General features: G+C 39.5%; 1 protein-coding gene across 3 annotated transcripts in view; it reads right to left on the reverse strand.

Annotated features, from left to right (window-relative positions):
* The window catches only part of fgf11b (fibroblast growth factor 11b), a 40,875-nt gene extending 37,278 nt beyond the window's left edge, over positions 1–3,597 (reverse strand). For 2 of the 3 annotated variants that reach the window (XM_030069136.1, XM_030069133.1), the window contains exon 1: positions 2,667–3,597. In XM_030069136.1, coding sequence (XP_029924996.1) covers positions 2,667–2,859 — 193 coding nt within the window. In that variant the 5' untranslated portion in view covers positions 2,860–3,597. The remainder of the gene's footprint in view (positions 1–2,666) is intronic. The other variant, XM_030069135.1, reaches the window with a different exon arrangement.
* Between the last annotated feature and the right edge of the window lie 10,431 nt (positions 3,598–14,028).

Consider the following 14,028-nt stretch of genomic DNA (forward strand, 5'->3'; position numbering starts at 1 on the left):
TGTGTGTGTGTGCGTGTGTGTGTGTGTGTGTGCGTGCGTGTGTGTTGCCATAATCTGGAGGTGGATCTTGGCAGCGCTGTGATCTTTAATAGCCTCCAAATTGAGAGTGCTTATCCCAGCAACAAAATAATGCTCGGGCTGGTATCATAGCCGTTGATGGAATAGTCATGAAATTTAACTTATTGTCATTTTGTTTGTGACACACAGCAAGACTGTGAAATGAATATTGATCAGAATCAGAATCAGAAATACTTTATTGATCCCAATGGAGGAAATTGGGTATAGCTAACATTAATGTTCCCTAATCTTAACCATGACCCTTTCCGAACCTCAACCATGATGACAATTTTTTTCTAATCCTAACATGACAACAAACCTTTTCCAAACCATAACGATGACAACAAACCTTTTCTAAACATCAACTATGACCTTTTCCTAACCGTAACCATGACAACATTTTCCAAACCTTAACCATGGCCTTTGCCTAATTTCTTTGCCTAAAAGTATGCGCTTAACAAAGTGAATATAAAATGCATAGGAGGAACATGTAGGTTTTCTAACCTTAACCTTAACCTTAACCATGACCTTTTCCTAAACTTAACCATGATGATGAACCTCTTCCTAACCTTAACAATGACATTTTCCTAACCTTAACCATGATGTGTGCTAAATAATGTTACTGTCATGAAAGTGATGTAAAATTTACATCCATGTATGTGAAAAACAAGTCCATATAGATGAAAATGAAAAATTTGTGTCCATGTGCACAGAAAAATGTGACCATGTACACAAAAAAGTGGAAAATTCATATCCATGTTCATATATCTATAGATTAAATTTTGTGACTATTTCATGACCTGCCGTGATACTAAGCAGTCACATCTCCTTTTTCTTCCTCCTCTGTTTCAGCTTCCAGCAGTCATCCTGCACCAGCAACGTAGAGACACATTCTATTTATTTTCCTTTTCCAAATGTTAGTTATAATTTATCTATCTAGCTGGCTCCCTCATTCAGTTTGACACAATGACAGCTCACTGTTGACAAGCTGTACAGTACATTGATAAGACCGTAGATCAGTGATGTGCCACGTCACAGAACCCACCAATCAAAGCCTCAGAAGTGAAGTTCTGCTTTCATACAGAAACTCCATCTGAAAGCCTCTGCCTGTCTGCCAGAACTGACAAACCTACAGGCCACAGCCAATTTCTACCCACATTTGGCCAGTTAACAAGCATTAACTTCAGGCCCTGGATCTGAAGAGCATGTTATAATTTAGCATCAAATTGGAAAGGTTAAAAGTTACACACATGCAGCTGACCTGTACTGTTAGACCAGCAGACTACTGTGATGACATTCAGTGAGTTTGAAATTTTTCTTAAAATTATTTTCCCTTCAGGTTTTTAAGAATCTGTAACAAACTTGTGCATAGCTTCACTGACCAGATGTGCTGTACACAAAAGGTCTGTAAAATGGCCTTGGTGGGAAACAATTACGGCTGCTCTTATGCATTTAATTAAGTTAGGTCCTATCAGAAAAAAAAAAAAAATGTCAGTAGTGCTTTATGAACTTACAGACATGGCCACAGAATGCCTCTCAAGTCAAGGTGGGTTTGAAACACGATACTTGGTATACACATCAGGACTCAAATTCCAGTATATCTGTATGTAGAGCAGCTCATAACTGCCACTAGACAAATAACAATGAGACTATGGGATTTGCTGCAAGCATCAAACATAACTGAATTATTTTTATGTAATGCAAATGCTCCTTATAGGTCATGGTAAGTCATAGAAACATAATAGAGTTTTGCATTTACATTGCAAGTTTGCTTTTATCCTGGCATAAACCTGAGTGCAGTAGCCACCTTTAACTTATGGGACTTTTATTAAATAGGTCAAGCAGCAAGACATGGCTGCTCTGTCATTACCCAGTGGTAAGCCATGATTTGTGATGAGCTATACCAGCCACATATATCATAGCTTCCTTCCATTTGGCACAGATTACATCATTATTAACAGCCACTTTTTTAGCAACACAATATTCTGCCAGACCAAGCAATGAAACACTTCACTTTCTAACTTTGCTTTGCTTGCACTCTTTATGCGGTTGGCAAGCAAATGGATGCCATTAGTCCAGCAAGAAATTTTCATGTTGCTACAGTAGTACAACATTGCACAACAGAGTTTGTATGTTAGGCAGTTTGGTTATTCATGCACACTGAGCTGCCTACCATGCTGAGAAATCCTGTCTCGGAATGAAATAAGTACCTGTACTACATAAGTACATAAATACATACATACATACATACATATAAACATACATACTTCAATTTACACTGAGATTGTATTTGATTATACTGAGATTAATTTGTTGAAGAGATGAATGAACCTTTTCCTGACTCATTTTTAAAATAATTTAAGCAAAGAGATATTGACTATGCATTTAATTCAAATTAATACTGAAATATTAAATATAAATATAATTAGTGATATTTGAATTTTTGAATATATATATATATATATATATATATATATATATATATATATATATATATATATATATATACATATACAAAGCTTTATTTTCTGGTGAAAAAGATATTGGTCCACAGCAGGAGAAAAGGGAAGAAGAAGCAGGGAGATATAAAGATGATAACAGTGACTCACCCGGTCTTTTGTCGTTGCGACCTTTTCGACCCCCACATAGCCGTACTTTAGAGATCAAGACTAGGATCTGTTTCTGGCACAGGGACTTGTTGCTCTTAGGACAGGGCTTGCGCTTGTTGGCTACCGGTCGGTTGGCTTGGTCGTCCTTGACCGCCCGTTTCTGTCTAATGAGAGAGCTGGCGAGAGCTGCCATCTTCCCCCCCTCTCACCTTTGGGAGGGGGGTGTCTTCCTTCTCAATAACCCCTTTTTTTTTGGCTTGGTTTTCCTTGTCCTCAAACACCAGAGGTTAGGACGGAGGTTTCAAAGTAGCCCCCACGGGGGGAATCGGGGGTCTAAGTGGGTTTACAAAAAAGAAGTTTAGTTTGAGGGCTCCCTGGGAGAGGGAACAGCAGAAGAGATACGAGTTCACCTGCAGTCCAATGTGGAACCTCCACTCTGACCAAAGAAAAAAAAAAATCACAACACTAACAGTACACGGAAGAGTGTGATAGTCACATTTTCAGGTTTAAAAAGGACCGAAAAAGACTAGATTGTCCAACTTTAAAAAAAAAAAAAAAATACAGGCAGACAAATTCCCTACATGTCTAGCCTTCTTCCCCACTCATCTTGCCCACAGATTAAAATGTGCTTTGGTAACCAAGTTCAAACTATAAAATAACTAACCTCTATTAACTAGACAATATCAGTGACAATGAGCCTAGACTAATTTACATATAAAAACACTTTCACTGAAGTAAAGTGAAATCATTGTGAATGCTAGTAAGCTATTAAAGATGCAAGAGGAAACAAGCTGGCTGTCACCATCTGTGTAGTCCATGGAGGTCCAACTTTGCCTCCCATTTAAATCTGGGAGCAGGGAATAATGAGCTGAGATCCCAAGTGGTAATCCAGCAGACTTAGATCCAGAGGTAGCACAGCAGGCGGGACACTGACGGTCCTGTAATAAGAAGGAAGCCAGGAGCAGTGCAGCGGAGTGACAGACAGAGCGAGATTCTTCTTCTGCCTCCGATGGCAGCATGCTCTTTCCCCACAGCCCTCACCGAGCACCCCCCTCCCCTCCCTCCTCCTCCTCCTCCTCCCATCCAAAGTCAGCGAGCGGTTGTGAGAGGATGTGTGTGTGTGAATTCCAGCAGCCACCATCGGTAGAGGTGACATTCATAAGAGGGAGAGAGAGAGAGAGAGGGAGAGAGAGAGAGAGAGAGAGAGAGAGAGAGAGAGAGTAGTGGGAAGGAGGGAGGGGAGAGAGAGAGAGAAGGGGAGGGGAGGTTAGAGAGAGAGGTAGAGGCTGTGATGTGTGAGAATGAGCTTGACTGGGAAAAGGAGGAAAATGTGGGAGACGAATAGAGAGACAGGCAGCAGCCACTACCCAAAATCAAAGCTCAGAGAGGCAGCAATCTCTGTTTTACCCCCTTTCCCCAAACACACACACACACACACACACACACACACACACATACACACAAGCCATCATTTGGACTGTCCTACTGAAGCAGGGAGACAGTGCCAGAGGGAAAGAGAGAGAGAGACAGAAAGAGAGAGAGAGACAGAGAGAGAGAGAGAGAGAGAGTGAGAGAGAGAGACAGAGAGACAGAGAGAGAGAGAGAGAGAGAGAGAGGGGAGGGTGGGGGTGGGGTGCTTAAGGTGCAGATTGTGACAGTTCTCTGTCTCTTTGAGAGGAACAGCATCACCATGTGCTACCTCGCTGTCACACACACACACACACACACACACACACACACACAGCACATCAGCGTAATTTGCAGTGGTGGAGTGGTGGAATGTTCACAGTGCACAGAAAATGCGCTCTGTATAATTGCAGGTCTCTAGTCAGTGTTATTCCCCCGACACCCGCATTTTGGAAAAACCCCCACAGAGTTCTCCACCTCGTCCTCCTTCCCTCATTCTTCCCCTCAAGGTCCACATATGAAATGGGAGGTTGCAAAAAAAGCAACTTTATTCAATGAAACTGGCTTTTAGTGTCTGACATCGCAGACTGCTGGCTTACGCTAACCCCGACAGAAACATGAGCCTGGACAGATTGAGAAAGACAGCTACCCCCTCCCCCCTCCCTTTGCATAAAAAGGAGCCATGCAAAAACCACACACTCATGCAAATACAAAATGCACGCACGCACACACACATGCACACACACACACACACACACACACACACACACACTGCTCAGGGGGAGCAAATTCAAGTGATGATGAGAGGGGTCATGTTGTGTCATCAGTAATTACCAATTCAGATAATGTACCTCATTTGTCATGCCATCATTTAAACACAAACTCAAGTATTGAGATAACAAAACTGCTCTCATAATTTAGGACACAATTAACTTTAATATGCATGAATACCGGCATAAAAAATCTCAGAAATTCTTGCACGAATGACATGTCAGTGAATGACAGTGCCCTCAAGTTCCATGTTTTTCATCATGTCGAGTTGGAATAACAAATAGGCTCGATCTTGCCATCTTTATAACAGAAAATGAGACAAAGTGATTAAATGAAAACAATACTTTTGTTTGGAACAATAAACCAGTCAGATTTTTACCTCATTTAGGGTAATTTCTATCGATGATATATGTAATATTTTAAGTAGGAATATGTGTACAAAAAATAATTACAATAACATATGACATATGTCAACAAAGAAATTTGAAAGAAAGCAATTACAACCAGAATTTCAAAAAGGTCAGACACAAGTGATTTAAACTGATCCACTAATGGAGATTATTCTATTTCCAGGTGTCTTAAAGTCCATTCCATTTGTATGGAGCATTATTTTGCCCAGATCTGTTCTTACATGAGTTTTGCCCAATACCAACTCACCCAATAAAACTCACTTCCTACTTTAAAGATATCCACCCACCCTTATATATATATATATATATATGTGTGTGTGTGTGTGTGTGTGTGTGTGTGTGTGTGTGTGTGTATATATACACATATATATAATTATGTAATTTAGCACTATAGTAAACAGTGTCAAGGGTCTTTGAAGGTGAAGGAAATACAGAATATACACTGTGGCAGAAAAAAAAAATTGTCTATACAAGAACCCAATTTTAACTTTAACAGTCTAATACTAAAACAATGCAAAGACTTCAGTGGCATGCAGCTGATGTAATGTGGATCTTACTGGTGTGGCCATTTTCAGACAAATGAGTGCACCTTCCTCTTAAGATTAGATTGGTTCATTCATTGGCTTGATAAATGAGGGTCATGGTGTGAAAAGCTCACTTAGTGTTATCACACATGTCATCATCGTTTACCTTGAATCAGGGGTGCAATCGAGCATAAAAAAAAAAAAAAAAAAACGTCTGTGTAATTCTCTGGTCCCACCTGTCAGACTCACCCCCAATAAATCAACTTATCTGAGAGCCAATCAATCCAATTTTATTTGGCATGGCACCTCTTTTACAAGCCAATTGCCTAGGAAACCGGCAGCAGAAGCAACTTGAAAATGCAAGGTCGATTTAAATTATTTCTAACAATGCCGAGCAAGGTCACTGTCTGTCAGGGCTTGATTGACAGGTGACAGCAGATGTTTGGTCTCCACAGAGGAATGAGGGCCTGGCGGGGAAGAGCAGGAGAGAGAAAGACAGAAGACATAATGCAATTTGTATTGACAATGAAAAAGAAATATATTTTTTCTTCTTTTTCTAATGATTTGTTTCCCTGTGTTCTCCGCTATCCTGAGCCATGCGCTCATCCTCTTATGCTGTAGGTTAAGCATCAATCTCCTAATGGACATCACATTACACACATTGCCAAAGATTTTACTACTTTTTCCTCCCTCCCATTACAAGTGCATGCAAGTTGTGCCAAAAGTAAAGCTAAGTGGGGGTGTTGGACAGGCGCGAGATTAACAAATGTTTCCGTCATTATGACCTATTTCATGCCAAAATCTAAGTGCACTCATTAAGACAAAGATCACCTTTCACCTCAACAGCTCCTTCATTTGAGCCGTCCTCCTACTAAAGCAGCCATTTAAGGACTCACCACCCACAGTTTGTGGACTCTTCATCACCACTCAGTTGAACTGTCATGTATAACTCTGTGTACCTCAGACCTGGCACATTCATCAACAGGAATATCAGCTCTCCAAGTCTCATACCATAAACCTTTTCATGTTTGGTGCAGAGTAGGTGTACGTTATCATCACTAGTTAGCCTGTGGTTTCGGAAGTAAAATTCAATGAGAAAATATGCTGGGCTATACTGGACTTCATATGTGATCTATTCTAACTTGAGATCAGATGTTTCCAGAGCAGAATCCATCCTGTATTAGCCTACATGATGTGAGGACAAATCTGAACTTCTTAAATGTTTCCAAAATGTAATGTTTTAAGATTTGTGGTCCTGTTTGTAATTCTTTTTCATGAAATTCCCTTTCAACACTGCGGGGCTGGTCAGACAAATCAGATGCCATGTAACTACTCGCCGAGATATCTGACCAAGCCACTGATCTGACCATCTGAATCTAATGATTTTCACCCCTCAGAGAACTTCTCATGTCATCCATGTAAAAACGGAAGATAATGTTAAATGTCACCATGGGTACAAAATGAATGGTCACACTTTATTTGGATTGCTCAATGTTGATATTCAACTTACTGTCTACTTTGTATCAGCTGAGTTTTACAATTGAGTCAGTGTAGATAGGCTACTTAACTTTATATAAACCTGTCCAATGTAAATGCTCATTTTAGTGTCAGCAGACTATTGGTTGACTATCTGAATGGAAGTTTTCAGGACAGTGTCTGGAAAATAATAATTATCACAGGACTTTTGTAATGCTCTGTATTTTTTGGGGGGCAGGATAAAGCATCTCCATAATAGGTCTCAATAAAAACAGAGATGGGCATATCGATTCCATCTATGCATTGTCATCACATCAAAAATGTTCTGTGTGTTCTACGTAGTAACAAGAATTTATTGAAGATAGGCTATTCAGCCATAGTCCTACTGTAGCCAACAATCCAGATAATAAGCCTATTGCTGGCGACAGAAAATGATTCCACTTAAAGCTGCCACAATTGTCACCCCTCTGACAAATTGATCAATTTTTGAACGTCTTTTGTTGGCCTTGAATTTCTGTCTTCTATGTGCAGTTGGATAATTGTGCCGTGAACTGAGGCTGGGAAAAAAAACTTCTACGAGTGCCTCCTCCATCGTCATAAGACCCCAAACAAAGAGGGAAGCGGCACAATATTTTATGAGGATTTGAATTGGCACGGGATTTGTATTACCTGGGGTTATTTTTACAAAGCATTTCACAGAGGGTAAAAGAGGCTGGAATTTTTAATGACACGAGAGTGCACAGTCCTTAAAAGTTACTGAAATGGCACCCTCATCCCCCCCCCCACCACCATAAAATCCATCCAATAATCCCATCCAAATAAGGCTTCAGCAGTAGAGTGAGGACTACAGGGTTAGGCTGATACTACGTTAATACAAAGATGATACTAAAACCAGATTAGATTCCCAAATGATGTTTAAGTTTGCTAACATAGTAAATCTGTAATTTCATGAATAGGATTAGATTCTCTGTAATTTCTTTCCAGTATCACAGAGATGGGAGTGGCTACATGAAACTGTCAGCACAGCAGTTTGTGGCATCGGTTTTTTGTTCTTTTCTTCCCCACGACAGGTGAAATTCTTAGGCCCTCGAGATGCAAGGTGCATTTCCTACAATTCTGTGATATTTACATGTGAAAATTGGCACATTTAAAGAATAGTTTTGAGGACGACATTGGACATTTAAATTCAGGAATAGTCTTTGATTTCTCCAAGATAGTGGCTGCCCACTTTGCTTTGATTTGGCTTACTGTTTCCTGTTTACTGACTTTAAACACACCTTTTCCAGCTGTAGCAAATAGGATAGCTTCCAATGCAGAAACGTCACATAACCAAGGCGTATTTACGTAAATATTGTGATTAGACCGACAACTAATGCTGTACCTGAACAAATGACAGATTATCTCTTTCAGAAAAAACAGAACAAAAAAATGTGCAATGGACTTTTAGGTAAATCCAAGTTAATATGTGTTATGTTAATTGGTCTCAAAATAAAAGTTTGTGCATTTACACTGAAAAGTCTAATGCGAATGAAATCAGAGTTGTACAAAGAATTAAATTACAATCTTGATTTGAATTACAACAACAGAAGTAAACGCAAATTCTGTCCATCTACATTGAAAACTCCTGCTGTGACTGAAATCATAGACTTGAGCAGAGAGAATTAAACATACAGTGGGCTACATGAGGTCCAGTGACATCTGTTATCAACCCAGTGGACACAAAACATAAATGTATAATTTAGCTGCAAGCAGCGATTGGCTGGGGCCAAGAAAAAAAGACAACAACGTGTATCTTGTGAAGAAAGGCATACGTGCGCAAACTTGCATGACTGTTGATTAATCGGGGCACAAGATCTGGCTATTCAAAGTAAATGCAAATGTTGTTTATGTCTCTGTTGAATGCTTTCCAGTGCTTTAGTCATATTATGAGATGTTTGCCTTTTTTTTTCCTTTCTTTGTCATGGAATTATTTCATTAAGTGACCTGATTTACTCCCAGTAAACAAGAGAGCATCCAAGTGATAATGTAAAATCAAACTTTATGTAGTGTGTAATTTTACGGCTTATAGCTGGCAGAGGCAGATTGCCTGGGTTTGTCTGCTGGCCTGGATGGGTTGTGAATTGTGATTAAAAGGAGGCCTGTCCTAATGTAACCGCAGACACTGTTACTATTAGTCGGAAGTTTTATTTTGGAGAGGAAAACAGGGAAATTAGAGGAGCAGAAGGCAGAAAATAGCCCCTCCTTTTTCATCTCAGCTCTCACAGTCTTCCTGAATGCCAGAGAAACAGTGACTGAAATTACTTTCAAAATGTAAAAGTTTATAGTCTGATATCATGCTGATGCAACTTTGCAAATTGCATTTGGCTGCTTTTCATTTACAGTGATGAATTAATTTTACCAACCAAGTAACAACTTTCCAGAGTTGTTTTCTATATTTGCTGGCACTGAACAATGCCAGATATTTTGTGTATACTGCAGAGCCGGTATGACCATAAAAGTGCTGATTTCTAAATTCTAACACCACTCACACTGCATGTCACATTGCTGTGACACACCACTGTGTGCCTCTTCAGTGTTTAGCTCATGCTTTCCCCTTTGTTGGACAACGAAAAGCATATTCCATCAGAGGTGTTGAGGAGGGAAATAAATATTATGGTTTGTGTCATGTCATCACATTTTACATTTTACTCGTATTTACAGTTTATTAATCTTACACCTTACATGAAAGCGAGATAAAATGGGAAAGACAAATCAAAACATCTAAACATACCAAAACATTTTTAGCATTCTGGTTGCAATTTGGTTAACATTCAACTCTGAGTCAGTGCAAGAGGTCTCTTTTAATATTCTAAGAAGATTTAGAAGATTATTGCAGCCTTTTTTTTTTTTTTTTTTTTTGACTGAGCATTATGGGTGTCAGTAGGGCAGCTCATTATACCGCCTGGCATTTTGAGAGGGTGCTAACACCTCTCTGTTGTACACTGGTTTTGCATGACCACAGCCATTAAGTGCATCCACTGATGGTTGATTCTGGCAAAAAAAGAAAAAAGTAAGAAAGAAAGAAAGAACGAAAAAAGATGAACACTATTTGTCTGTCCTAACAAGCAGATTGCAGAAACAATAAGACAGATAGAAGAGAGCAAGATAAGAATGTTTACTGTTTTAAAAAATAGATTGTAGTCAGTGCTTCTAGAGGGTAGATCAGTCTGATAATCACTCACAGCTTGCTCACTAAAATTTAATATTTATAGTCATAATATCTGTGTTAGTTTAACTAAGTCTGTTTTCTGTGTGTTTACTTCCCTTTGATTTTGTTGTGTCCATGCAGTCAGATTGTGATGTTTGATCTGTTTTTATAATTCCAAAATCCTCATATATATTTCACAAAGAGCAACAGTTGAGTTTCTTCCTTTGGGAAATATTTAGAGCATATTTCTAGGTCTGGGCAGCAGACCCAGTGCCTAATGTACCGTTTTTTGCTGGGAACCTCATGTGGCCTCCGAGAGATTGGCAGTTCATTTTCAGGACAAACTCGACCATGGCACTCAGCGTTAACATTTAACATGGGATGAAATCCTGTGTTATTGTAAACACGCATCAAGCCACTGAATAGAAATATGAGGTACTGCCACACAGTGCGAGAGATGGAATGCTTCACAAATGTCGGGATTTTGCGGAAATGTTCATACTGCAGTAATAATTTGAAATCTTTTGGTGACATAGAGGCAGAAATGTTTTTGTTGACCTAAATTTGCTTTGTGTATGTTTGGTAAAGAAAGCATTTTCTCTAACTTTCCTTATTATGTAAGAGTTTAAATCAAACCTACATCCTGTTACGTATATATACAGTATGTAAACTCCAATCATGTGGCCTCCAGGATTTAACGTAGTGGTTTTGCTTGGAAAAAAAAAAAAAAAAAAATCTCATACATGCATCAAATGCAAGTTGAATCTAGCTTAAAGAGCCAGTTTCAGCTTAAGAGCTTACAGTTTGGAAATTTGCAAGATGGATCATCCAAGATCCGAGTCCCCAAGTTGAATTCAGCTTTTCCATAGAATGCAGAACAGTAATGAACATATAAAAAAAAGCTGGGTATTGCTATTGTATAGAAAACTTGTTAGAAAGAACCGTTTGCAGCCACTTTTGTATGGACAATTTCAAGGTATGTTTGACTGTGCTATGAATCTCCCATTTTCAAAAAGGTAATGGTATAATGGTTTCCGAGACTAAAAAAAGGAGTGGTGTTTTCAACTGTGTGGTGCAGAGTTGAGTGTGGCAGAGTGATGAATTTCTCATCACTAAAGCTAGCAGTGAGTGTGAGCTGTGTGGTTAAAAATGATGAGCATCAACACGAGCCAGACAAACAGAGAGAAGAAACAAACAACAACAGCCTACCCCAACCCATGGCTGACTACTTTGTACATGTAACTCAGTGCTTCAATACTTGAGGAAGTGCAATTATAAGTGCTCTTGAGCACATAGATTATTAATTGCTATCATCCCGTCTAGCTGTTTTTTTTTCCCAGTTGCAGATACTTGGCCCACCCTAATCTGCCAGCAGTGATTATAAGACAAAAACAAACAAACAAACAAACAAACAAACAAAAAAAAAAAAAAAAAAAAAGCATATTATCCATAATAGATCGATTTTCTGACTGTCTGGCCCCTACACTAAACACTGAGTGAGTGAGGGTCATAACAATCAGGTTGATAATTTAACTCCTTAATACCTGATTTTCCCTCAAATTTCACATTAAGTAACTTCAAAGTTAGATTTTTTTTTTTTTTTTTTGGCCAGTGTTACATACATATTCTGTATCTGCTAGGTGCAACACTACACTCAGGTCCCTTTTCCACCAAAGAGGTTCCAGGGCTGGTTTGGAGCCAGTGCCTGACTTAGCAACGGTTCTTTGTTTTTCCACCACCCAAGCACTGGCCAAACCAGTTCCAAACCGGTTCTAGGCAAGCACCAACTTCGAGCTGGGCTAAACAGGGGCCAGAGAAAGAACCGATGACGCGACCCACCACGTCATTGGTGGGCGGGGTTACTGACCCAAATGGGAACAGCGAACGCAATTTGGATCACAATGTAGGCTTGTAAAGACACATCGCCACGATGCGGTCGTCCATGTTGGTTATTGTGATTCCGAGTGAGTGTCTCGCACATCCACACCCACACATACAGTCACGTGATCACGTTTTGGCGTGGGTCTGACTTGGCTCCGCTTGGCTCTTGGCCAATGGAAAAGCAAACCGGTTCTTTGTTGGAACCAGTTAAGCACTGGCTCTAACACCAGCACCGAACTAACGCCAGGTTCTTTTTGGTGGAAAAGGGGCATCAGTGTCCATTTTATTAGCTGCACCTTTACAATCTAATGCAGTTAGTTTGCAGAGGTCTTGGACTAGACTACATTATACTGAAAGGTGTCTCTATTTTTTTGTCCTTCCTATTCATATAAATGATCGGTACAAAATAGTAGAAACACCTCTCAATAAAATATTGTCCAGCACAAGACTTCTGCAAACTATAACCTCAATAATACACATATAATTGAATGAACACCTTTATTACTGTGACAAAAAAGAAAACCTGAGCATTATAGGCACCATAAAAGTTAACTTTATGGCAGAATAGTTGTATTAGATTATATTAGATTTTGAAGGTAGACCTAATAAAGTGGCCAGTGAGGGTATATTGGGTGAAATATTCAAACCCAAGACACCATGTTTCTATGGCTGCACCATCACATCAAACAGAAAATATCTCAATGTCTTTTGCATCATTTTATAGACATTTCACTGTAATTCCACAAGACATGTTAGGTATCTTTGGAAACATTGGGATCTCTGTTGGTTTGGACAAAGCTTGGCCATGCAGCAATGACATTCACACTCGTGGGTGTTGCAGGGCTTAGGAGATTTAAGTGCTTTTTCAGCAGACAATTCTGTGAGAATTGAGAAATGAACACATTTTGAATATCTTAGTGACGGGTGCCACACCATTCTGGGTTTCAAAACATTTGTCTAAGAACATAGGTGGGATGGATGGCCATATGCAGCAATCTTTGACCTTGTTCACACTTGGTTGGACATCTGAGACACATCGCTGTTCACACCTGCCTCTATCATGTGTCTCTAAAGCATCTTAGCTGACTGCTTGTGTTCAGATTTCATCCCTGCCTACAACACTTTGTTCACTACATTCTTGTCGGGGAGACATCAGGATGCATTAGCATTTACATGACAAATGATACGTGGTCAACCACCTCGGCTAGAGGTTTAAGTGACTGGATCTCAATGGGTCTTTGAGGTTACACTTGCATTTAGCGGTGTCCATGTTAAAACCAATTGTAAGCAGGGTATTTGAGGTTGAGGTTGTCACTGGAGGGACATTTTGGAGCTCCAAAATTGACTGCCACCAGAAAAGAACAGTTTGAGAGCAACTTTTATTACTCATTGCATCCTCTACCAGTGTCGCCTCATCCTATCTGTCTTTTTCTTACTATTCCTTTTTACAGCCAAGAGTTTTTGGCTGACCTAGTTGGCCTATTAACATTAGTCCTCTTCAATCAAAAACACATTTCAAGGTCTACAAACTAATTTTGGCAGTCATTGTTTACAGTAACCAGATGTGTTGATCATTCTTAAGTGTCCTCGGGAGACACTTCCATTGTCATTTGGTGTATTTGCAGCACATTTTTTAAACACTGCGCTTTTCTGTGTTGTGCTGTTGTCTGAATTCGCAGCACATTTCTCTTTGCATGTGTTTTCTT

This window comes from Myripristis murdjan, chromosome 14, assembly GCF_902150065.1.
Source record: "Myripristis murdjan chromosome 14, fMyrMur1.1, whole genome shotgun sequence".
In the NCBI taxonomy this organism is placed as follows: domain Eukaryota; kingdom Metazoa; phylum Chordata; class Actinopteri; order Holocentriformes; family Holocentridae; genus Myripristis; species Myripristis murdjan.